At 43.4% G+C, this 27354-nt stretch overlaps 1 protein-coding gene across 2 annotated transcripts in view; it reads right to left on the bottom strand.

The window, feature by feature from the left end:
* Positions 1-8725: 8725 nt before the first annotated feature.
* The window catches only part of PLS3 (plastin 3), a 51734-nt gene continuing 33105 nt past the window's right edge, over positions 8726-27354 (bottom strand). The window contains exons 5-18 of one of the 2 annotated variants that reach the window (XM_072125946.1): positions 21715-21844; positions 20550-20682; positions 20083-20164; positions 19005-19170; positions 17995-18137; positions 16617-16643; positions 16318-16413; positions 14876-15071; positions 12775-12853; positions 11798-11912; positions 11579-11712; positions 11345-11468; positions 11043-11167; positions 8726-9810 (exon numbers count right to left, since the gene is read on the bottom strand). In XM_072125946.1, the coding sequence (XP_071982047.1) occupies positions 9678-9810; positions 11043-11167; positions 11345-11468; positions 11579-11712; positions 11798-11912; positions 12775-12853; positions 14876-15071; positions 16318-16413; positions 16617-16643; positions 17995-18137; positions 19005-19170; positions 20083-20164; positions 20550-20682; positions 21715-21844 (1683 nt within the window). In that variant the 3' untranslated portion in view covers positions 8726-9677. The remainder of the gene's footprint in view (positions 9811-11042; positions 11168-11344; positions 11469-11578; positions 11713-11797; positions 11913-12774; positions 12854-14875; positions 15072-16317; positions 16414-16616; positions 16644-17994; positions 18138-19004; positions 19171-20082; positions 20165-20549; positions 20683-21714; positions 21845-27354) is intronic. The other variant, XM_072125947.1, reaches the window with a different exon arrangement.

Genomic DNA, 27354 nt, shown 5'->3' with positions numbered 1-27354 from the left:
TTAAGCAGCCTCAGAGGCATCCATGCATGCTGCCCCTGCTGTTTCCTGTCCATTTCCGTGGTGTTTCCATCCTTTTCTGAGGTTCCCAGGTGTTTGGCCAAGCTTCCCTGTGCAGAGCCTTGGTCCCCTTGAAAAATGCTCGAGTCTCCCATTGACTTCAATGGGGTTCGTTATTCGAGACGAGCACTCGAGCATCGGGAAAAGTTCGTCTCGAATAACGAGTACCCGAGCATTTTAGTGTTCGCTCATCTCTAGTTATAATGTTTATTCATCTGAGAATGGAGTTTGAAAGGTGAAATGGTGGAAACTTGTTATCTATGTCAGACGTACTTTCAGAGCCTGATATGCAGACCATGTAAAAGCCCCAATCTTCTAGAATTTGCCACCAAACTTGGAAGGCCTACTTCTAGTGGAGCGAACAGAAAAACTTTTGTCCTCTGCTGTGTTCTAGCCCCACATAACTTGTTTTTTGATAATCTGGATTGGACTAATGCCATGGGCTCCCTTACCAGTTATGCACCACCAATTCCGGCCCTGCCCAGTGCCCCTGATAACAGCACCAGCCATACAATGTTGCTGGGATTACACAGAAAGGCTTTGAGGCTCCTGGACCACAGATAGTTCAGCTCTGTTCTACAAAATACTATACTTACAATATGATAAGCAGTTTTGCTGACATCACACCCCACGTAACTGTTTATTGTATATATACACATATAAAGTTATACATGTTTTAAAACACATACATAAATATAAAAACAGCCTTCAAAATGAGTCCACGGCCTTATGACACTTCTTTGCACCCAGGTATTTGCTTCATCTCCCGACTTGGTGAAGGTCCCATGACTGGTTGACAACCTCAGCCTCTGGATAATTCTGTTTTCCAGCGTTTTGAATCGCTTATGAAAGAGGGAAAATCCTCAAGTGTTTGGGAATGTTCCTGAACACCTTAGCGAGCAAGATGTTCCTCCGGCAGGCCAAGATGCTCTCTCTTCGGCCCGGTCCACCATGTTTGCAGTGTATTTTCTTGCTTCCTTAGGGTCTGCATGCTGGTCCTGGGGGATGGATGATAGTCTTCTCCATACAAGGCAGATGCATTTAAATGCTGGCGGCCCATGTATGTCACCATTTTCCTGAGGATTGTCACTCCGCAAATACGTCAGGGGGAGCAACAATCCTTGAATAATGACGGATGCAGCATTTGAAGAGTTAACATTTGCAATTGGTGCCAGTACCGATCACAGGTGTTATCGCCTGGCGGGCGGGATAAGCCAAATGCAAACATCTGGCTGTAGTCTGGGTTCAGCTTATCAGTTCTCTGCATTTAAAGGGTTCCATCTAATTTATCGATGCCTGATAGCAAGGAGGACTTTCCCCCATCTTGATAAGGAAAGCCTCCTGACCTCTGTTTTAGGCTGCATTCACCCTTCCGTATGGGGGACATATGTACGGCCGTCCCCGATAGACAGCAATGGCCACACGGAACGATACGGTGCCGCACACTCCTCCTCTACATGGCGACGGACGTATGACCGCCCTGCTGTACCCATCCGGGCATTTGTTCGTGTGCATGCAGCCTTAGAGATATTTCTAGATATATACTTTTCAAAAATATCACTCGAACTTTCAGTGCGTATTATGTAGACCATGAGGTAAGGCACAAAATCCCCAATTTCCACCTAAATTTTAAGGCCTACGTCTAGTGGTGAGAACAGGGCAACGTTAGTCCTCTACCATGTTCTAGCCCAACATAAAGTGCATAGAATCAGAGCTCGGGTAACTTTGGCACGCTCATACACAGACACTCCCATTCTATTGAAGGAGTGGCAGAAAAATGCTCAACCTGCCACTCCATCAATAAGTGGGAACAGGACCCCCTTTCTCCACATTGCTATTGGTCCATTCTCTTGATTGGTGGGGGTCCTATCTGTCATAAACCCCCACCAATCAGATTGCTATCCTCTATCCTGTGGATAAGGGATAACACACATATTTGCTACCACCCCTTTAAGTTTCTTAAAGGTAACCTGTCATCAGGTTCCCCTATGCCCTCATAGAGAATAGTGTACACATTGCAAAAGAGTTTTTATAGTAAAACAGTCTGAAAAAAAGATAAGTTGGATTAAAGTTTATCTTTCGGTATGCAGAGCTAGTCTCTAGTCCCATGGGAGTGGCCAGTGAGGAGAGAGGCAGATATGTATGACGCCCTGAGGGGGGAAGGGATGGAGGGAAGATATATGGGAGACATTTTTTTTTAATTTGAAATCAATGCATGACTGAGCGGTTTCCTGAGGGGGGGGGGGGTGTTGGGACACTGGCCACTCCCATGGGACTAGTGACCCAGCTCTGCATAATGAAAGGTGAACTTTCATCCAACTTTTCTTTTTTTTTTTTTGAGAAAGACATTGTAAAGACAGTTTAACTATAAAAACTCTTTGCCAATGTGTACACTATTCTCTATGGGCAACAGAAAAAGGACTCCTGATGACAGGTTTCCTTTAAAACAGAACAAATCTGGCTGCCCAGCGCCTCTGATAATAGTGTTAGCCATACACGTAGTTGCTGGGCTTACAGATACTTTGGGGCCACAGGGGGCAGTAGACACCCATCATTATACTTTGGGGGCCGCAGGGGGCAGTAAATACCCATCATTATACTTTGGGGGCCACAGGGGGCAGTAGACACCCATCATTATACTTTGGGGGCCACAGGGGGCAGTAAATGCCCATTATTATACTCTGGGGGCCACAGGGGGCAGTAGACACCCATCATTATACTTTGGGGGCCACAGGGGGTAGTAGACACCCATCATTACACATACACTAGGTAAAAGCAGAGTCTATGATGTTTCATGGCAGTTTATGGCAGTTATTAGTGGACACACTAGTAAAAGATGGAGGCTGAACATTCAGTCATTGGGGCACATTTACTATGGGTCCGAATCGCACATTTCCGCTGGGTTTTCCGAATTTTACCATTTTGCGCCGAATTGCTCCAGGTTTTTGGCTCACACGATCGGATTGTGTTGCAATCGGGGGCCGTGTCCGACAGAAATCAGAAAACCCGATGGATTCGGAAAAACTGCGGTATTTTTTAAAAAAAAAATTGTCGCTTGACACGGACTTACATGCACCAGGAAGAAGATGGTGAACTCCGGCGAACCTCAGCGCAGCAGCGACACCTGGTGGATATCGGGCACACGGCCTTAGTGAATCCCGGCAGGACGCCAATCCACGTAAGTAAATGTGCCCCATTGTCTCTGCTCGGCCCAAGAAATCAAAACCTGCCGTAGCAATGTACTGTATGGGTCTGTCTAGTGTCTGACTGCCGGCTGCACTTATATACTGTATATAAGAGCCATTCTACAGGCATCTGTCAGACCTATAGGCGTCTATAGACCATTATAGATTATATTAGGACAGGGGTCAGAGAGGTGAAAATACAAATGGCCTTAGTATTAGGATCAGATCCTGGTCTCTTACCACAGATTACCCCCGCACCGAGCAGAACCGGGCACCTGGACCTCCTCCTCTCCATCGCTGAGCAGTAACTGACAGCAGCTGATGGTTTGTTTTCAAATACTATTCCAGGAATCCTATTGGCTGCTGGTGGATACAGTTACCATGGTGATATATACAGCTGACAATTTAACACCTTAATGACCAGATGCATGTACATAACTTTGACATTATGAATAAAATGGACCACCAAAGAAATATTTCATATCAAATATGTTGTTAATATGAGTTCTTTGTATTTTGTGCACATTGATCAATAGGAGTCATAGGTCAGATCTCCCTATTGGAAAGGGGTTTTGCGGGATACCAGGGTGAGAAGAGGGCAGGTGTGGAGGATGGGAGATTTAAAGGTGTAACAACAGGTGGACACCAAGCGCAAAGTTTTCTGTTTGGGTTCTGTCTGGTGAACAGGAGCTTTCAAAATCCATCCTGATAAACCAGGGACATCACTCATAGATGCAGGCATTAGGGCTGTGGTAATCTTCTTATATTTGTTATCCATTGCCTACTTCCTTTATGATGAGTCTGAAAGGTTAGTAGGGTAGTTCCCAGAGCCCTTCCGTGCTGCAGATTCCCAGGCTGTTACACTGTCTAGGAGCATTTCTCTCCCCCCCCCCCCCCCCAACTCTGAGCTTAAAATTCCTGTTCAGTGATATTACAGCCAGCAGAGGGAGGGGGAAGTGCTGTAGAAGAAGGGGGAGACTGTGTAATAATCTGTGAAGCTACAGTACGGAGGGGCTCTGGCAACACCCCCAGAGCCCTAATTTTAAAGGTTGAATTTAGAAGGAAGGAGGTCATGGATAACAAATATAAAAAGATTACCACAGTCACAGTGCCTGGTTTATCATGATGGATTTTGATAGTAGATTTGCTATAAGGGAGGGTCCTGTGTACATTAATGCTAGGGGACACGGTAAATTATGCTATGAAAGGACAATATACATAATGTTATGGGAGATCACTGTGTTTAAAGGTGCAAATCTGCGGCTGGATATACATCCCCCATAGTGGTCTACGACGCCCGGGGTCAGTACAGTGAGCACACGTAGTGGCGTGGCTGCAGAAAACATAACCCGGTTGGCTCTGGTAGTGTAAGGTTGCGTTATTATAACCTGGGGGGCTCTGGTAGTTTAAGGTTATGGTATTATAAGCTGGGGGGCTCTGGTAGTGTAAGGTTATGGTACTATAACCCCGCCGGCTCTGGTAGTGTAAGGTTGTGTTATTATAACCTGGGGGGCTCTGGTAGTGTAAGGTTATGGTATTATAACCCCGCCGGCTCTGGTAGTGTAAGGTTGTGTTATTATAACCTGGGGGGCTCTGGTAGTGTAAGGTTATGGTATTATAAGCTGGGGGGCTCTGGTAGTGTAAGGTTATGGTATTATAACCCGGGGGCTCTGGTAGTGTAAGGTTGTGGTATTATAACCTGGGGGGCTCTGGTAGTGTAAGGTTATGGTATTATAACCCCGCCGGCTCTGGTAGTGTAAGGTTATGGTATTATAAGCTGGGGGGCTCTGGTAGTGTAAGGTTATGGTATTATAAGCTGGGGGGCTCTGGTAGTGTAAGGTTATGGTATTATAAGCTGGGGGGCTCTGGTAGTGTAAGGTTATGGTAATATAACCCCGCCAGCTCTGGTAGTGTAAGGTTATGGTATTATAAGCTGGGGGGCTCTGGTAGTGTAAGGTTGTGGTATTATAAACCGGGGGCTCTGGTAGTGTAAGGTTATGGTATTATAACCTGGGGGCTCTGGTAGTGTAAGGTTGTGTTATTATAACCTGGGGGGCTCTAGTAGTGTAAGGTTATGGTATTATAAGCTGGGGGGCTCTGGTAGTGTAAGGTTATGGTATTATAAGCTGGGGGGCTCTGGTAGTGTAAGGTTATGGTATTATAACCCGGGGGCTCTGGTAGTGTAAGGTTATGGTATTATAAGCTGGGGGGCTCTGGTAGTGTAAGGTTATGGTAATATAACCCCGCCAGCTCTGGTAGTGTAAGGTTATGGTATTATAAGCTGGGGGGCTCTGGTAGTGTAAGGTTATGGCTAATAAAACTTTCTACTAGAGAAATGCTCGTTTGCTGAGAGGTTTTCTGCTCTGCATCTTCGGGGTTAAGCAATGCTGCTAGAAATGTATTTTATTTTGGAGAAATCTCTAGAGGGTAAGACAATTGCAGTCCACTGTACAGATATGAAGAGACGGGGAACATTGTGTGCAGTAAACAACGTAAGGGGAGAATCCTAAACATAGCCGTATTACACACAGAACATCCCCAGATGGAGCAAGGCTCGGGGCCAGGGTACACGCGGGGAGCTCTGGGGTAATGGAGTTTTATACAAATCGTTATAATGCTGCAAAAGTCAATTCATTTTTTCAGTTCTTGTTCTATAACCTGCCGGTCATTCCCCCAAAGCAGCGGAAATTTTGTTTATACATTAATGTGTTCTAAGAGATGTAACTTTATGAGGACTTGTTTTTATCAGTGATAAGTAGTCATTTTTAATATCCATTAATGGACATTACTTATCCCTGATAAAAAGAAGTCCTCATAAAGTTACATCTCATAGAACACATTAATTTAGAAAATTACGATTCCATACACCCATGTTTGGGCTGTGAAATGCAGGACATGAAGTCCTATATCAGTGATGATCCCCCCCCCCCCCAATATGAGTAACTTGCAGCACATAGATGACTGTAATAATGCTCTCAGCACAGGCATCATGCCAGGACAGTTCAGGTCCGGCGCCAGCACTGGGCATACCTGGGCAAATGCTGGAGCCCACAGCTGCTAGTGGACCCCACTTAAGGCTGTACTTGAAGTGGCAGGTATAAGCGGGAACTACCGAGCACCAGCTGAGGGTGAGCTGGTGCCCGAGCTTAGTTTTGTTAGTGTTTTAAACCGCAGCATCGCGGTTTAAAACACTTTTTAAACTTTATGGCCGAAGCTGCTTCGGCGCAGGGAGGTACTATTTTTCAGACTCCCTAGGGTACTTTAACCCTAGGTTGTCTGATCAATCCTATCATATACTGCCATACTACAGTATGGCAGTATATGGGGATTTTCCTCCTCATTCATTACAATGTGCCATCAGCACACTGTAATGAAGGGGTTAAAACGAAATAGCCTCGGGTCTTCGGAAGACCCGAGGCTACAATGGAGACGGATCGCCGCCCCCGATGACGTCACGGGGAGCGGCGATCCCAGGTAAGATGGCGGCGCCCATGCGCCGCTATCTTTTTGAGGCTGCCGGCAGCCATCGCTGTGAAAACACCCGCGACCGGTGCATAAGACGACCCCAGAGAAGACAGAAGATTTTTAAGGTATTTTTATTAAATTTTATATCCATACATTTCATTAGTATTTGGGACCATTCTCCATAAACTGTATGACTTGGCTCAAACACTTTGGATCTCCTTCCACAAGCCTCTCACAATAGTTGGGCCCATTCCTCCGGACAGAACTGGTGTAGCTGAGCCGTGTTTGTAGCCGCCTTGCACTCCCCAGCAATACTACGATAAGGATTGCCTCGCCCAGATGCAATATGGCGCCACTGCCTCAGTCCTGCTCACAGCGCAATGACATGACGTGGGGGAGTGCGTATTTACTCCAATGTGGATGTTTGTAATCTTATTCACAGGTGTGTGCACATATGATGGCACTGTTGTTGGCACTGTCATGTCATAAAACTTAGCGTAACACTTCAAATGCAAGTATTAAGCGAGTTTACTCCCGATTATATGGAATATGCACAGAAAATTTGGTAATCTTTAGGCTGGATTCACATTTGTCTATGATGATCCCGGATGTGAGAAGTGCCGTGCCACAGACTGATCGCACAATATTGGGCATAATATTGATATGAGATGCAGATGGACTTCTAGTCTCCCTGATAAGTAGCACAGCTAACAGTACAATGTCGGCACTGCTAAATATCAGGGAAACAAAATCTCTGTGCATCATATACCAAATATTATACACAGACTTCAGTCCCCAGCAGAGAGATCATAGAAAAATGTGAATCCAGCCCTACTCCCATTTTGTATGCAAATTATATCCTGATGCACTGTGTGAATTACCCCGAGGGGAACACTTGTAACTCTCTGCTTGACAAAGGCGTAACGTACACAAAAACATTACCACCTGAAGTAACTTCATCCTACTTGTGTATTTGACATCGGAGTGCCGCCTGTGTTTTTCACTTCAAAATTGTTGGGGGTCCTCCCGGCATTGCATTCCTCCGTTATTGGAGCCGATTCACACAGTGCTGGACTTTGTGTGTGTGCGCAATGTTAGAGATATATTTCTAATACTCCTGAAAACCTTATATACATCCTGTACTCTACTGTAAGCAATCCCTGTACTGTGACATCACTGTGTGTATTATCCCTGTACTGTGACATCACTGTGTGTATTATCCCTGTAGTGTGACATCACTGTGTGTATTATCCCTGTACTGTGACATCACTGTGTGTATTATCCCTGTAGTGTGACATCCCTGTGTGTATTATCCCTGTACTGTGACATCCCTGTGTGTATTATCCCTGTACTGTGACATCCCTGTGTGTATTATCCCTGTACTGTGACATCACTGTGTGTATTATCCCTGTACTGTGACATCAGTGTGTATTATCTCTGTACTGTGACATCGCTGTGTGTATTATCCCCATACTGTGACATCACTGTGTGTATTATCCCTGTACTGTGACATCACTGTGTGTATTATCCCTGTACTGTGACATCACTGTGTGTATTTTCCCTGCACTGTGACATCACTGTGTGTATTATCCCTGTATTGTGTATTAGATTACACTGATATCACTGCTTTATTAACCCATCATTAATTACTACTTTCTTAGTAGTAGCAGTAGTGTCCTTATTAGGAATGCAGCCTAAGGCTTTAGTGGCTGCCGTGGAAATCACCAATGATGTAGTTAATAATTTGTAGCAATTTCGAGAATGTAATGTAATATTCTGTCTGCTATATATGGCATTATATATGATCTGCTGCCACCTGCTGGTGAAAGTGAAGAACATTCTCAACAGCCACTGGATGGATTAAGAATTAAAAAATGTGTAAAAGTAAAGCCGTCATTGCCAGCACAGATCCTGCAGAGCCGTACACCCAGGAACTCTGCCCCATGTATGAGCCCCCGGCGCCTCTCATCCCCAATTGTTGTTACTGGTTCAATTACTAAATAAAACAAAAAGCAAAATGCTGAAACAGTTTCTTTATTTGTATTCCGCTTTACCTCCGTATCATCGCCATCAACAGCATAAAACAGCAGCACGATGGTAAAAGTCTAGCAAACAGGAAGCCAAAGCGATCTCATACATGTAGGTGATGGTAATGCGGATGGTAACGCTCCGCCCTCCTGGCGCCTCATACACACAGCGCGCCATCTCTGGCACAAATGAACCCAGCATTTCCAGATAAAACAAGTTTTTCGTTTTTTCTTTCTTTTTTGTTTTTTTTATAGCAGATAGAATTTTAAATAAAAATTGTTACAAAAAAAAATAAATGTTAATGCAGGCCTTATACAAAAAAAAAAAAGAGGGGAAAAATTATTATTTATGGTAATGCTTGAAGTACGAACCAAGATGCAGACGAAAATGCATTCAATGTTAACCGGGGAAATTACGGATGAGATGAAGATCAGAAACACAGACTACAAACATAGGGGGGGGGACGCTGCCGGATATGGAATCTAATAGCAAATGGCTAGTCAGAGAATTACAGCAGGATTTCTGATGCATCACAGGTGTGACTTGTGCAGTTTAGGTATGGAATGAATTCATGCCCATTGGGCACAATATGGCCGCCATAGTGGGCGCTATACTACAGCAGACGCGCCCATTAGCGGCACACATCATCATATGTGATGTTCATTCTGGTTAGGGCTGACTATGAAGGAGGTCTGGACACTACAAGGTCACAAGTGTCCGCGTATGAATGCATTTTGGTGTGATCTGGAGCCATCGGCTTGGAAAGAGAAGCACTTGAGGTGTTCAGCGCTTCTTCCCGAGGACTGGGACTAATGTAGCAAAGCAAATCTTGGCCGCTGACAGGAAAGAAAAAAAAAAAAAAAAAAGTTCTCAACAGTGCGAAAAAAAGGGCCCCAAACTGTCAGGATTTGTAAGCCGTACACCCTCCTCCGCAGGAGACATCTACACCTTCTTCATTCCTCGCCCCATCAGGCAGGCAAACACAGTCATAACCATTTTGGGCTTCACCTCCACAAGGTCGTCTGGCAGGGCGTATACTCTCGCTCCGATCCGTCTGGCCATGGATATGGCATATCTGGAGGAGAACCAAAGAGGCGACATTAGGATCAGCAAGCGGTAAGTCGTTACATATGGTCGGAATATTCACATGAAAAGTTCCGCAGTTGTGCGACATGTGTCTGTAGGCAGCATGTTACAGAGCAGGAGAAGCTGAGCAGACCCGGTATAAAAGTTTTCCTGGGAAAAGAGTCAACATAACCTGCATTTTATACACTTACATCCCTTCTTTTCCTGTGAAGAGAGGTCAGGGAGGTCCCATCAGTAATTCATGACTCCATCTCTATGCACAGTGATCCTTAGATGTCTGTTACTGATCAGATCATCTCACTGACTTCTCAAATGTATATCAATCTGCTCAGCTTTTCCTGCTCTATGATATGCTGCCTGAAGATAGGACACTGTATAACTTGACCAGCTCCTTGTGCTCTATGGCATACCGCCCACGGATAGTACACTATATATAATCTGCTCAGCTTCTCCTGCTCTATGACATACCGCCTGCAGATAGTACGCTATAAATAAGCTGTTCAGCCCCTCCTGCTTTATCGCATGCGCTCTGCAGATAGCACACTATACAGGCAGTCCCAGGGTTACATACAAGATAGGTTCTGCAGGTTTGTTCTTAAGTTGAATTTGTATGCAAGTCGGAGCTGTATATTTTATCATTGTAATCCCAGTCAAACAATTTTTGGTCTCTGTGACAATTGGATTTTAAAAATGTTGGGTTGTCATAAAAACCAGGATTAACAATAAAGCTTCATTACAGACACCTGTGATACCTGTTATAGCTGATTATTGTAGCCTCGGACTAAAGTACAGTACATTACCAACATTCAGAGGTCCGTTTGTAACTAGGGGTCGTCTGTAAGTCGGGTGTTCTTAAGTAGGGGGACGCCTGTATATAATCTGCTCATCCCCTCCTGCTTCATAACATGCTGCCTGCAGATAGCACACTATATATATTCTGCTCAGCCCCTCCTGCTTTATAGCATGCTATACGAGTTACTACAATCTGCTCTAAATTACCCTTTCTGTAGAATCTTCAGAGCTCCAAATGCTCTATAACATTCTGCACTTTGACGCTGATAGACCATGATGTGCTGAGCAGATGGTACAAAGACAGAACTAGAACTGTTAATAGATCATAAACTTTGCCTCTACATTCTCCAGGTTCTCTCTATATAACTCTACATCAATGTGCCATTGGTGGCATGTCTGGGGATGTGGTCAGTGATGGATAACACGTACGTGGCGTTCTCTTGTTTGTCCTCCTCAGACAGTGTCCCGGTCTTCACCAGGTCATAATTAATACTCCCAGGCTGGATAGCATCAATAAGGTCCACTACAGGAAGACTAGTGCTGATCGCTTTGTCCTGGAGGGTGGAGAGAAAGTGTCAGAAGATCTACAGAAGGACACATAGTTCCATCCGGTGCCCAGTGTTGGGCAGGGAAGTCTTCTCTAGTAGCCGCCCATTATACCAATACACATAGGGATGATATAAAAGGAAGTAGCCTATAACAATCCACCGTGATAAATGAGGGGACATTACCTTAAAGCTCTGAATAGAGGAGGTCTTTCCAGAGTCTTTCAAAGTTTGGTTTACAAAATTGACAATGGTGTCATCGTTAACTTTCTGGCCATCTCCCAGGTCTTCCAACACATTGAGGGTATACCTAGAGAAAAGTCATGGAGATGATCAACCTCTTAAAACAGCGCCTCCGCTGGCGAAATCAAACATTACACAGTCCTCTCCCTTGAGGTATGGAGGACCGTCCTTCCTCACCTCCTCATGAGTTGCCAGACTACCGCTAGGGTCAGCGTTTGGTTGCCGTCGTTCAGGTCTTGTCCGCCGATACCCACCAGGGAGAACTTGGCCGTGTGCTTCCCCAAGTCCACTGCATAGTTACAGTTCTCCAGCTACAAATAAGAAATCCAGTTAAGTCAAGATTAATCATTCGGGTTCACTCATCAAAAAGTCATCTTAGATGTTGCTTTTCCTTACTTTTTTCATGTTTGCCCCAAGTTTAGGATATGGGGGCTTGTTGACTTTGCTCCAGTCCACTAGTACTTTGATCTTTTCATACAACTGTAGAATGACTAGGGAGTCTTGGAGGTCACTAAAAAAAGTACATTATAAAACATAGGAGGTTATCCTGCAACTTAGGATAGTCTTGTAACTACTTACAACATACAGAAAGATGTGGTTACACAGGTCTCCAGGGCCAATACCCGACACTGCCTGCAGCTTTGTATGGTCAAAACTGATGACAGATTCTTTTTGAGTGAATACTTATCATAACGTATTATTCCTCTGTTATTCCTACTAGTAATATTTGATTAAAGGAGATCTGCCATCAAAATCCAGGGACACTTACATTATTGATCCAAACACCGGTGACTGTGGTAATCATCTTCTATTTGATATCCATGGCCTCCTTCCTTCTAAAATCAAAATCCTTTAATATTACACTAATGAGCCTCAAAGGCTCCTGGGGGTGTTAACCAGAGACTTTCCGTGCTGCAGCTTCACAGGCTGTTACAGTGTCTCCCCCTCCCCTCTACTCCCTCAGCAATCACCACTCATTCCGTCTGCCTGATGTAATTTCACAGCAGCAGAGAAAGTTTCAGCACACAATGGAAGGGGTGGTGCCCCTCTAAAGAGTATCACGCTGTGAAACTACAGCACAGAGGGGCCCGGGTAACACCCCCCCCCTCTCTATAAGCAAGGAGGTCTGGGATAATAAACTTGGCATAAACTTACGCTCCATAATAAGATGCATCTCTACACAGAGGACCACATTATTCTGTGTACACCTTTGTCAACTTACAAATATAGTTTTAGTGAAAACTAAGCTACAGGTCAAAAAAAAGTGTAGAAAAAAGCAAAAATGGTTTAAAATGGTTACATGTCAGTCATATATAGTATGCGCCCATCCAGCAATGTACAGACATGTGAAGATGCGCACAGTAGATACATACCTGTACATATGATTGACGTGGGGATTCACACCCAGTGAGTTCATCCAGTTCCGGAATGTCCTTTCCTCTCTCGTTTCTCCTGAAATGGGGTAATAGACGCATGAGATTTAGGTTCTGTTTTTAGCTGCTTAACACTTATGTTAACACAGAAGATATATCACTTTAGAAGATAAAACCTTTAGTTTAATATATCCCATTGACATTAAATAATATTTTGTTCTAAGAATTAAGGACTTCTAAGATTTCGTACAAGTAAAGCATGTGGGTTTTTAGGTTAGTGGAAAAATTGTACCAAACTCTTCCACTAGATGGCACCATAAGGCAACATTGTTTGAAGCCTCAATCAATGATCAAAATCTTCCGATACTTTAACACAGAGATCCGGCCACCAGTTATATACCAGCTCTATAGGGCATCTACCACCAGGATGAAGGACTATATGCAAATGAGCCTGAGGGGCTCCAGGCTCCGTAGGCATTAATGATGCACGGAGCCCCTCAGGCTCATTTGCATACAGTCCTTCACCCTGGTGGGAGATGCCCTTTAAAGAGCTAGTTGTGCATTAGGACTATTAGGCCCACAGCCCATGAGTGAGTTTGGTCCAAGAAATCGTCAGCGTGCTTTTGGGATTCATTGGACCGAACCTTTAAAGGAGTTGTTCACTTTCAGTAAATAATTGATATGGTTTGTTTAATAAAAAGTTATATAATTTTCCAATATACTTTCTGTATCAATTCCTCATAGTTTTCAAGATCTCTGCTTGCTGTCCTTCTATAGAAAGCTTCTATGTTTACTTCCAGTGGATAGAAATCTGACCATGGTCACAAGGGTGCATGGCTCGTTACATCACACGGCTCTGATTACTCTGTGATACTAACGAGCCGTGCACCTGCATGTCCATCACATGACCATGGACAGATTTCTATCCACTGGGAGTAACATAGAAGCTTTTTATAGTAGGACAGCAAGCAGAGATTAGAAAACCATAAGGAATCAATACAGAAATTATATTGGAAAATTGTATAACTTTTACTTATGCAAATCATATCAATTGTTTGCTGAAAGTGGACGACCCCTTTAAATCACTGAACTGAGGAGACATACCGAGTTCAATCCAGTGATGAGGTTTGGCTTTTACTAAATTCCAAAAGGTGACGATCCAGTTTCTCAAACTCGCTCATGGGCAACAGGCTTTCCGGTCACCACATTTTACCCTATTAAACTAGCAGCCCCCTCAGGTAGGGTTTGAAATGTCCCTTCTAAAATCTCATCCATAGACCTGTAGATCTCCTTCAAAAGCATGAGCAATGAGCCGAGAAGAGTTACTTTGCCTGAGACGAGTCATGTTTAGAGGCTGCAGGGACAGTGTGACTTCAGGTGTCTCTATCTTTAGTTCTATAGATCCTAGACAAATGCTGCTGAACAGAACCTCAAGCACTGTGAGAATCTCAGAGCCAGAGATAAATGTAGTTAAATACATAGCTGGAAATGTGAGCTGCAGATCCAGATCCAGTTCCCACCCATTTCATTAATGACCTGTATCTCCGGTTCTGTAGGTCACCAAACAACAAAGCTGATGTGGCCTGAAATAGGAGAGTCTTATATTTAATATGAAACCAGCATGTATCATGGTTCTGATAGGGGTGACAGAATGCAAGATGCTAAAAAAAGTGATTGTTCTCTGATCATTGTCACATGGCTTTGAAAGGAGAGGTTTTACAGTTATGGGTGATATTGCACATAAAAGAGGGAACGGTAGAAAGGACATTTCATCCCCTACCTGAGGGGGCTAGAGTTACCCATGGTCTCCTTCCTTATAAAATCAACTTTTAAAATTATGCTAAATTATGCTCGGGGGGTTTTACCAGAGCCCTTCCATGCAGCAGATTCACAGGCTGTTTTACTGTGCCAGAGCACAGGACGTGGAGACAGTATAACAGCATAATTTTAGAAGAAATGGGTCATGGATAACAAATATAAGAAGATTACCCCAATCACAGTGGTAGATTTTCTATAAAAGGAGAGAAAAACATGGCTGCTTCCTCCCAGACACAGCAACACGCCTGTCTGGTATTATGGGTGAACAGCGCTGATTACTCACCTTCCAGGAGCGACCAGTCAATGTCCTGGTTCTCGGGCTTAGTAAGTGCTGGGTATTTATTGAACAAGTTTGCCACAAAGGCCAAGTTTAGTTTAGGATTTCCGCTCACGACGTCGGCAGGAGTCACAAACTGCCTGCAGCCCAGCCTGTCCGCCTGCTGCAGCATGTGCTCTGCCCTCTTCAGATCGTCCTTCTCCTGCAGGAACAAGCGAAACGAAGAGCGTGAGGAGAGACAGAACCCGACAGAACCATCGGGACCTACTTATTTATTATTGTACTGCCACATGTCCTATATATACACATACAACCCGCTCTATGTGGCAATCCCACATCAATTAGAAGCATGAAAAGTATCAGTGACTTATCATTCAGTACTATGAAAAAGCTGGGTAACAACCGCTATAGGAGCAGCCATCCAGCTTTCCAAAAACAGATATAAAGATATTCAACAAGTCCATATATCTTAAGAAATATGGTGTATGAGGGGGTTACTCTACCCTCTACTCTGCATTCAGAGGTGTAACTGATTGTCCTGCGCCCCAATGCAGATCACTGTAATGATGGCCTCTTTTCAGTAATAGTCCAAAATGACGGTGCAGCACATGTGCGGATGTAGCCTTAGAAATAGAACTTGCCATTTCACATTAATTCCTAATAACACACTCCCTTTAAAGGAAACCTACCATTTCAAATGGTCGGTGTAAGCTGTAAACACCGAGCACCAGCTCAGGGTGAGCTGGTGCCGGTGCTTAGTTTCGTTAGTGTTAAAACCGCGGTATCGTGGTTTTAACACTTTTTAAACTTTATAGCAGAAACTGCTTCGGCGCTGCGCGCTCCTACATAGGAGATGCCGCAGGCGTTGCGCGCGCACGGTCGCACGCAGCGCCGAAGCAGCTTCTGCTATAAAGTTTAAAAAGTGTTAAAACAACGATACCGCGGTTTTAACACTAACGAAACTAAGCACCGGCACCAGCTCAACATGAGCTGGTGCTCGGTGTTTACAGCTTACACCGACCATTTGAAATGCTAGGTTTCCTTTAAGGCTAGGGTAACACATTTAGAATTTAAAGAAGATGCCTAGAGGCCCCCAAATGCAATTTGCCTCTAAATTTCACTATGGTGGAACTCTTTGTTAAAGTGATTGTCCCAACTTATGAAGTTATACCCAATCCACAGAATAGGAGATAACTTCTCAATTATATATATCTTTTAAGAAATATGGTGTATGAGGGGGTCACTCTACCCACTACTCTGCATTCAGAGGTGTAACTGACTGTCCTGGGCCCCAATGCAGATCACTGTAATGGGGACCACTTTTCAGTAATAATCCAAAACGACTCTTATTTTCAAGATAAAATGCAGAATTAAAAAAAAAAAAAAAAAAAAAATTATATATATATACCTTTTGATTTTTGAAGAGCAATAATGGTTGTGAAACTTACATTGAATCCAGACATGTTAATATCTATCTTCTCTTCGCCTTCCTTCTGACCCTTGGGTGCGATCTGGTTGAGCAGATGGAAATAAGCTCTCGAGTCCTTGAGGAAAATAAAAAACAATTAGCATAAAAAAAACAGGTATAAAACAGTATAATAAGTTATAAGACCATATAAAATACATCCCAGTATATTTAATTATTAAATATTAAAGTAAAATATTTATTTACATTAGACTTATAAAAGTAGGTGGAGACCCTTTTTATATAATATATCATCATATATACAAGACGTGGACCATATACCTTAACGGAGTTACCAAAGTCAGTAAGCTGAAGAGAGGAGAGGAGACAGAGGCGAGAATCCATGGGAAGCATTCAGGAAGAGACAGACGGATGAATTAGACATCATCTATAAAACTGTATTCACTAGTCAGAAATCCAGGCTATCATTGGATAATGCAGGAATCTTAGGCTACATCCACACGAACGTATGGGGGACATATATATAGGGCGTATCTAAGTCCCTCATACACTTCAATGGCTTCGTGGCACTGTACGGTGCAGCACACGTGTAGATGTAGCCTTAGAGATAGAACTTGCTATTTCACATTAATTCCTAATAACACACTCCCTTTAAGGCTAGGGTAACACATTTAGAATTTAAAGGAGATGCCAAGAGGCCCCCAAATGCAATTTGCCTCTAACTTTCACTATGGTGGAACTCTTTGTTAAAGGGATTGTCCCAACTTTGGAAGTTATACCCAATCCACAGAATATGAGATAACTTCTCAATTGGTGACAATCTGACAGCCAAGATCTCCACCAATGAAGAGAACTCCAGAATGGGAATGAGGATCTCGTACAGCGGGAGGCCGAGCATTCGCTCTGCCGAATCATTATAGCAGATTGACGAGGACAAGACTCAGGCGTCTCCCATACATATGAGGTCATAGCACATGACGCTAAGTGACCGGGTAATGCTACTTCCTGCATCACATAACCCTAGAGTATAGTTCAATATATATATTGAGCAAACCTGTAAGTAGGGAGCATCCTGAACATATACATTAGTAAGTTGCTAGTAATGCAAGTTTATTTTAAGAGCCTGGATAACCCCTTTTACACATCCAATTATAGTCCTCAGCTGCTCATTTCCAACCCAGCTGGGCGCCCTTGGATCCGTAGCTACTGCGCATGCGCAGAACACCGGCTTCTCAGACGAGTGCGCTGAAGACAGGAGGGGAGGAGGGATTCAAAGAGGCTCCTGGGGTGTGGAGTAGCCATAGCTCTCACTCCACGGTGCGGCTATTCCACAGCCCAGTAGCCTCGTAAAATAATTTGCATGTTTGTATGATAAAAGATTTCTACTGATCGGGTGTACTAATGGATTTGCTAAAAAAACTAATGGGGCTGCTGTACAATAGATGAACTGGTCACCGGATCTAGCTGATTAGATAGATCCGTGAAGGTAGGTTTCCTTTAAGGAGAGATGTTGAGAACAAGCGTAAAGCTTTGCAAGCCTTCGATAGCAGGTACAGCATGAATGAAGCTTCATTAACAATTCTGCGTGGAGCCGGCTTTTCCCAGAAGACAGAAGGAGGACGCGAGATCCATTATTAAAGAGACGTCATCCATTATGTTGTGTCAGGTATCAATGCCGGCATTTGCTCTACACGAGTACCTTAATATCGGAGCTGAAGTTATTGATTTTCTGCCAGCCAGCGTTCTCCAGGTGATAGTTGGCCCATCGCAGGAGCAGCTCTTCAGGGGACAATTTCATCAGATCTTCCAGCGTTTCTCCATCGCGGAGTAATGCAGCCAAAGCTGGAAGACATCAGCCACAAGGTGGAGGTGAAAGGAGACGTCAAGGCTTATTTCTACGTTTCTTGTACAAAATACGACCATTTTAAGTTACAATGAAAGAGATCATAATACAAAACATGACAACACAAAGTCATGATCTAGGTCACTAGTAATTATAGAAAAATCCTTAAAGGGGTTGTCCACTTTTAGCAAATAACTGACATTGTGTAATGAAAGGTTATAGAATTTTCCAATCAGCTTGTTGTCAATCTATAGGAAGAGTAATCAGATCTGAGTGATAAAACGAGCCATGCACCTGTGTGACATCAAATTACCAGGAATATATACCGAGCCGTGCACCTGTGTGACATCACATGACCAGGGATATATAACGAGCCCCACACCTGTGTGACATCACATGACCAAGGATATAATGAGCCGTGCACCAGTATGACTACACATGACCATGGACATAAGAAGTCGTGCACATGTGTGACATCACATGATCATGGAGCAGTTTATATCCACAGGAAGTAAACCATGAAGCTTCCTATAGAATGACAGCAAGCAGAGATCTAGTAAACTGTGAGCGATTGATACAGAACATATATTGGAAAATTGTATAACTTTTCATTACACAAACCATATCAATTATTTACTTAAAAGGGGTTGCCCTGGGTTGGAAAACCATGTCCGCCTTCTTCCAAGAAACGCTCCTCTCTGTGTGTAGTTCATGTAGTTCTAAGCTCCATTCATCTCTACACAAATGAGCTGCAATACCAGCATAAACCATGGTCCAGGGTGGCACTGTTTTTGAAAGAAAGCAGTCACGTTTTTACCAAATTCTGGACATATTATCAGGAACACTCCATGTAAAAATATTCTTACCTTCATTCCTGCTGAGCTCAATGTCTGCAAACAAACCGATCTTTATGATCTGCCACAGGAGCCCCAACACCAGGTGAGGTTTCCCAGCCTTAAGATCTTCTGCACCAATGTTAACCACGTGGCAGCCGATGGCAGAGGAAGAGTTTAATGCCAAGTTCAGATTTTCCTATAAACGGTAAAGAGATATCTTATCTATAAAAGGTGAAGAAATTCCCCAAACAATTCCATAGCCTTAAAGGAAATCTACCATCAAATCAGGACTGATAAACCAGCAACACTGACTCATAGATCCAGATCCACTTCATGCTTCAGCTTCATTGGCTGTTATACTGTGGAGGAGCAACTACTTCTACCACTGTGCGAGATTACAGCAGGCAGAGGACCGGGTGAAGTGCTGAGGAAAGGCGGGCATTGCAACAGCCGTTGAAGCTGCAGCATGGTGGGGCTCAGGTTATATCCACAGAGCCATTCCAGTGCATAATCATAATGATTTAGTTGGTTAGATTTCCTTTTTGTTTAAATATGTATAAATCTTTATTTTAGTGAAGCTCCAGTTAATGAAAAATGATACTACGGCCATCGTTAGAGTGAACTCAATAATAAAATAGCAATTTCTAAGGCTCCCCCTAGTGGTGGCTGCTAGTCAGCAGAATTAAGTTATTTGAAAGGTTTCCCCTCCCCCCATAGAAAATATATAAATAATTTACTGATGATGTTCAGTTTCTCTGTGCTCAGCAACGCCCCCATCTGGCTGCACAAAGCACTGCAGCTAGCTCATTACTAGGATAGAGTAAGGTTTCATTTCTGCTACATAGGACACAGATATTAAGCAGCCACCAAACAGAAATACTGCTTCCAGTAGGAGGGGGTCAACATCTGTATTAGCCCTATTTAAGTAAATCCAGTGCATATTTAAGTAAATTAGTGAACGCAACTTAGCTGGAGTTATCCTAAGCTGCCGACTTAGGATAGGGAAGCTTGTGACTTAGGGGTGATCCTATATAGCATAGCATGTGCTATACACGATGATGCATCCTACCAGGAAGCTCCCACATATTACATCCTCTTTGTGACTCACCTGCACAGTGAAGGGAGTCAGCTTCTTCTTGTTTATGGCCCTTTCATCAATAGTGCCAGGTACAGACAGGTTAATCATTTTACTACAAATAAAGAACATTAATAGTATTTAGGTCACAAAGCCTTAAATCTTTTCTAAGAAATGCTGAGACGCGATCATACGCCTGGCAAAGACTTTATTATTATACGGAGTAGAAATCAGGCTGTGTAACACCAATTAGGATGTGTTACATACCCCAAGACAGGGGTGTAACTACAGGGGTAGAAGCCATAACAGCTACTATAGGGTTCGCAGTGTCACGGGGCCCCTGCATCAGCCGTAAAACACTAAATAGTAGATGATGTGAACCATCATATATTTATTATGCTGCACATAATATGTGTGAGTATACAAATCTGTATATTTTCTGATGGGACAGGGGAGTTCTATTTCGGTGTCCCGGTGGTTTGATCGTCACCTCTACTTACCATAGCACAATGCCATCTCCTAATGCACGGAATAAGTCATTGGTGTTGGGATTCATGGGCAGCACGTGCTTAGTGTCTGGGTCAGTTTCCAATGCCTTGTTTATCCAGTTGACAAAGGCATACTTCTCCTCCTCTGAAAAGAAACACATAAAGAGGCTTGGGAACAAATAAATAATTGGTCATGCATGCAAGATACTAAAATATGAAAGGGTTAAGGGATAATTAGAACAAAATAATTTTGCCTTAAGGCTATAAGCATTCACATTACAAAATAGAGGAGGCACTACTGTGCCTTTGTGTTCTTCTAGGATTTTGGGGCACGCAGCAGACGAGCAACCTTCAGGCAGACGAGCAACCCTCGGGCAGACATCTGAACTACTGTAAGGCTATATTCACACTGCCGTTGCCCGCCCGTACCGTACCGTAGCGGGCAACGGCAGTGTACGGGGAGAGGAGGAGGAGGTGAGCGCAGCTCACCCCCGCCCCTCTCCATAGCAACCTATAGCGCACGGCGCCGTATTACGGGAAAAGATAGGACAGGTCCTATCTTTTTCCCGGGTATGGAACGGTACGGTGCCGCACGTGTGCGGCACCGTACCGCTCCCGTAGGGTGCCGTGCGCCCATAGGAGTGTATGGGGGACGTATATCGGCCGTATATACGTCGGCCGTATATACGTCCCCCATACGTTCGTGTGAATATAGCCTAAAGGTGTGAAGAGATGTGCTTGTTTATGGACCATAGTCCATAGACTTATCTGTCTCGGGAAGGGCTTGCTACTTGTAACAAGTTGGTGCCTCTCCAATATTTAGCACTATGGGTTCTATAACACAGGGCTCTATAATCCATATTTTTACCTCTCTTTATTTGGTTTCCTATCATTAGATGTTGGAGGCCTATGAACTTGATACAGGGCCCGATAAGTTGATAACTCTTCTCCCTTACATAATGTGTAGCATTGCTTGGCATAGCGATAACATGGGTTCCCACACTGGAACTAAGACTATAAGCAATGATTAATTAGGAACGGCAGTGGATTTCCTACTAATCAATATTCTTTGTAACACCCCAATACATCACTCTGACTCTATGGTTACATTTTCCATTTTAGTGGCAATTCAGAGATATCTCCATTCTCTGATGAGACTCTATTACCACAATCCTACCTGAATAAGAGTGCTGGGTGCCCTCGCTAGACAGCTCAGAGGTGCCTCCGATGGCACATATTCCCTCCTTGCGGTTGATTGCTTTCCGAAAGGTTTTGGCAATGTCACTACTTTTCAACTCTTGTACAATCTGCAGGGAAAGAAATAGATGAAAGGACTGAACCTTAAGCACAAAAAGCAGTGTAGCATGTTAGTGGGGTAAATGGTCCACAAGATGACTCCAGGCTCCGCTAGTTATTCCATCCAAAACGGGAATCCTGGCCGAGTAAACCCTGATGCACAACACGAGCCCAAGGCCAAAAATCTACTGTATGACCCTTACTTGCCCCCTTATATATAAAACATTAGAAAAAACAACAACAAACAAACATACACTTCATTATAGGCGTATGTTTAGTATAAAACTCCATGACAGATGGGCATAAGCGGACCTCCACAGTAATCTCCAGGGCCCAAGAACGACCCCTAAAAGGAAATTCCTGGACTTATTTATTGATCAATTTTCATTAGAATCAAATCGTTGGCATCTACCGAACACTGATACGAGGGGAGGTCACAACGACGGCACACACATAGCCTTGTTGGCACCTTCTTCTCATTTGAGTGAATGGGGTTGAGCTGTAAAAACTACTTAGACCTATTCTAATGAAATATGATAAACAAATACATCCTGGAAGATTTGAATATTGAATATTTTTGTAAGAAAAAAAATTTGTGAAAAATAGAAGCTGGTCACAATTTTTCATGTGATCATACAATGGGATCTGCAGGTCAACCATCGGCAGACGTATCACGAGGTGCTCACTGATCTGCATATTGGATGATCATAAAGGTCCTCAAGAGCAAAGGAGGTGCTTGTTGCGGACGGTGGACCTTAACAAAGGTTATAGGGTATAAGATTACTAAACAAAAACCCCAATGCTTTTAAAAAAAAATATCAGAAAGACAGAAATTACGTATAGAACAATTATGCAAATGGAAATGAAATAGATTTTTAACAAATTTTTTAGTGGTTTGTGCTACCTCGAAAACCACGGTGAAAGTAAACAGCAATAAATTCCCTACTGAAAACCAACATGTTAAGTGTTTGCTCTCACTCCCGGCTTAGCACGAGACAAAGCTCCTCGTTCCATGGAGTATTCCACAATCATCGCAAGCAAAGACCGCGATTATACCGTCAGCAAAAGGACAATACCATCCAATTGTTCCTGGTGGCTGCGAAAGGCAACGAACCCTCCGGGACTTTTGCTGCCTATGACTAATGTATCTGATCCAAGAAGGATGATAGTGAAGGATTAGTCTACCTGCCATTTGTGCTGTAAATTTACGGGTTACATTATTAACCACCTGTAACAAAAGGGACCTGATAGTAAAGCTTCACACAAAAGCATGGTGCAGGTAGTAATGGGTGACAGCTTATATCTGGATCCCTATAAATTAGCAGGCAGTACATTTCAAGGGCAGAGAATCAATGTTTTCCTATAGCTGCATTACCAAAACTTTGGGCACAGAATTATTAAAATTAAACGGGTTGAACACTTATAGAAAATTTTAACAGGGTAAGTAGAAGACCCCATTAGGGTCACACGTATTATACTCATGATAAAGTTTCCCATTCGTACCAGGACTCAAGACTTCCTGTGACGTCCCATGTTCTGGCAGCTTACGGGAGATCGGAGGGGTCCAAGCATTCACCACTGTCTTTAGTAATGACTCGATGACCCCCTCCATGTGTATGAAGCTGGCAGGGCACTGCTTCCGCCTCTTGATGTATCGGGGCAGGCAGCTGCACACGTATGAAAAGTCGCCGGCGCAGGGACAGTAACGCCCTGCAATGGCCCACTCCCGGCTGGCTGCGCCCTACCCCCCCCCCCCCTCACTGGCGTGAAGGTGGCGGAGAGGGCAAAATAATTGCAAGTGCTTGAGGCCCTGATAAATATGCCCCATAGTGTACCCTATGGATCTAAGGGAGGGAGAACTGTGGTTTTATTTACAAACTAAGCAGAATTTGTTAATGAAATCTATTAGAAAAATGTTCACCACCTCCCCCAACACATACAATATGAATCATCTCAAATAAAGGTTACGCTTAAAGGCGTGTTCCCATTTCAGCAAATTAATGTTATTGTTTTTATTATAAAAAGTTATACAAATTTCCAATATACTTTCTGTATCCATTCCTCATGGTTTTCTAGATCTCTGCTTGTTGTCAATCTTTAGAAAGTTTCTAAGTTTACTTCCTGGGAACAGAAATATGACCATGGTCACACAGGTGCACAGCTCATTAGTATCACAGACAGTAATCGGAGCTGAGTGTTATAACGAGCCGTGCACCTGTGTGACCATGGTCAGATTTCTGTCCTCTGGAAGTAAACAATGAAGTTTTCTATAGAAGAACAGCAAGTGGAGATCTAGAAAACCGTGAGGAACGGATACAGAAAGTATATTGAAAAGTTGTATAACTTTTTATAAGACAAACAATATCATTAATTTGCTGGAATGGGAAAACCCCTTTAAAGCCACTTTGTAACTGGTCTGGTGGTATTTTTTGGTCATCATCCATTTGGAAGACTTATTTGTGTGCAAGCTTCAACTCCTTGGCTGATGCCTCGAGATGTTGCTTCAGTATAACCACATGAAGTTCTTTCCACATGACGCATCTATTTTGTGGAGCGCACCAGTCCTCCCATAACGTGATGCTGCTGGCCCCGTGTGTCGCAGCTGGGTTGATGTCCTCAGGCTTCCAAGCTTCTCCCTTTTTTCTTCCAAAACGTAACGATGGTCATTATGTCCCAACAGTTCAATTTTTGTTTCACCAGATCACAGGACATGTCTCCAAAGATCTTTGGGGACCTTTATCAGGACTTGTACGCCAGTTTATTGAACCGAAACAATCTCAACAATAACAAGTGCCATAATCTCCCCCGCCATCGCAATTTTTTTATGCCTAGTACTCATGATGGGGTGTGTAGGGAACCGGGCCAGAGTTTGCCGACACGGAGCAAAAACGCACTCTCGCCAGAACGCCAGGCAGTATCTGCAGAGGCAGGGGGTGTGGCTTCAGATGATAAATACACCCTTTTGATCCTTTGTGCATTTATAAACAGTATTTTTTATGTTTCTTTTGGAGTACTGGTAATGGTTTCTTCCCGGCAGAGTGTCCTTTCAGCCAATGTCGATACATTACTTATTTCACTGTAGATAGTGACAGACTCTTACCAGCTTAAGCCAGAATTTTGACAAGGTCTTTTGCATTTTTTTCTTGGGTTGATGAGCACAGTTCGGATCAAAGTACATTCATCTATGGGACACAGGACCAGACTCCTTTCTGAGCGGTATGTTGTCAGGACATTCCCCTCTCGTTTGTACCCGTTTATAATTATTTGTACAAATGAAAAAAGGGATCTTCAGGTTTCTGGAAATTGCACCCAAGGATGAACCAGACTTGTAGAAGTACTGATGACTTGGTTGATTTCTTGAGACTTTCCCATTATATTACACAAAGAAGCAGTGTGTTTCAGTTGTGCCTTAAAATATGTCCACAGGTGCTTCTCTCTCATTATTCTGGCATTTGGCAAATATAAATAACTTTGGTAATCCTAATTCACCTAAAATGGGAAAGGTTTATTCTGATTTTATGTGAGATCCGAATCCACTTGAATGAAACCAACATTTTCTCAGTAATACAACCTTAGGCTTTAGGCCCGTAAATTGTATAAAGCATAATGCATCCCATAGATATTGAACAGTAAATGGATATTTGATACGTAATCTAATATGCTATACATATTTGAGGTGTCTCCTATAATCAAGTTCTACTTTCTCAGATGTCTAAGTGTGCGTAATACACAGTGCAAAGAGGTGAAGAAATCCATTGTGACACAACAGTGAGGACAAAGCTGCGGAGGATCCCTCCAATCAATCACTGATTATCTGTGATGCCGCACATCACATGCAAAATCACATGCTAAGTGACACACACACACACATATGTGCTCCAGGCAATACCACAGGTGAACATTTCTTAAAGGGATACCCAGTCAAAAGCAATTTTTGGAAATCTGAGGTAAAAACTGTAGAAAAGTGCTGACCCGATAACTGCTTTTAAACAATTAAAGTTGTATTGTTTAATGGGTTTCCAAAAATTAAATACTATCCAAAAAATTTCAACTAAATATATGTGTAATGAGATTTTAACCCCTTAAAGCGAACCGGTCAACCCGAGGGTGATTTTTAGCTGATGACAGATTCCAATAGCCTATGCTGTGCTGATGTCATTAACTGGCCAGCAACATATGGTGAGTCCTGGGGAGGGAGCTGCAGCCGGTGTCAGTGTTCTCTCCTCCACAGCTCCCTCCCCACTTTGTCATGTGTATTAAAAGAGGTTGTCTGAGGGTATTAAAAAAAAAAAAACCCTTGGGTGGCCGGGATGGGGCAGGATAAAAAACAACAATATGTACTTATGATACCCTCCCGGAGTCCAGCTCCGCAATCTCTCCGATCCTTGCCCCAAGTAAACAAACAGGAAGCCGCGCTGCATTCAGCTTCCGGCCAGCAACCCACCCATCCCTATTCCGAGCACTGTATCATGCGGGACGGGTGGGCACGGCCAGCCACCTCGGCCGACCGGAGGCTTTCGCGCCCCTGTTTGTTTACATGGAGCAAGGACCGGAGAGAACACAGCGCTGCAGGCCGGGGGGTCCCGGGGGGTAAATACATGTTTATTTTTTTAACCCATCCCATCCACCCAAGAGTTTTTTTATACCCTTGACAACCCCTTTAAGCAGACAAGGGAGGGAGTGGGGTGGTATTTAAGAGAGGAAAAAATGCATGAGAAGACAAGACTAAAGGAAAAGGAACATTAGAAAATAAATTTCCCATTGTGTGACAGTCATGTTGATATGCAATAGGTACAGCCTTGGGTAAATGGGACATCTACGTCAAAGTTTTTCGTAGTTCTAGGGGACATTTCGAGTTTTTTAAAAATGTTAACATTTATTTTTTACGAGTTTTCCATTGTAACTGGAATATCTATAAGAGCCCCAGTTAAAGGGGGAAACAAAGATCTGTGGGGGCAGATGTCTTGATCAAAGCTGTACTGGAACTGATAAGACCTAGCAAATCTGGTTAACTCTTTCACACTCAGCGATCACATGACCACTGGGTCTAAAGAGACAGTAAGATCAACACAATGTATTCAAGATGATAAACTGCTTCTACCTCGTCTCTAGGCTCTCCTCCTGATGTCTCTGACCCTTCTGGAACCCCCTAGGAGCCCATCTGGCTCATTAGCATAATTATAATAGTTGATTTTAGAAGGAAGGCGGCCATGGATAACAAATTTAAGAAGATTTCCACACTAACAGTGTTTGGATCTGTGAGTAAGTGTCCCTAGGTTATCATGACGGATTTTCCTTTAATAAGTGGGAATAAAAAAATATTTTCAGTTACAACCACTGCAGGCGATATATATGCGTGTAACGGGGTGCAATATGTTTAACGTAGGGTTACTGCGGCTGAAAACCTGAATCTGAACCATGGATGATTTCACCAATCTCCAGGATGAGAATACACGTCAAGAAGTGCTCAATGTGCAAAATAACACAAACAGGTGATGGTGCGGACTACAAGGGCATCACA

The sequence above is a fragment of the Engystomops pustulosus genome, chromosome 9 (genome assembly GCF_040894005.1).
Source record: "Engystomops pustulosus chromosome 9, aEngPut4.maternal, whole genome shotgun sequence".
Lineage (NCBI taxonomy): Eukaryota > Metazoa > Chordata > Amphibia > Anura > Leptodactylidae > Engystomops > Engystomops pustulosus.
The sequence above is the reverse complement of the archived record's forward strand: the minus strand, read 5'-3'. Positions and strand labels throughout refer to the sequence as shown.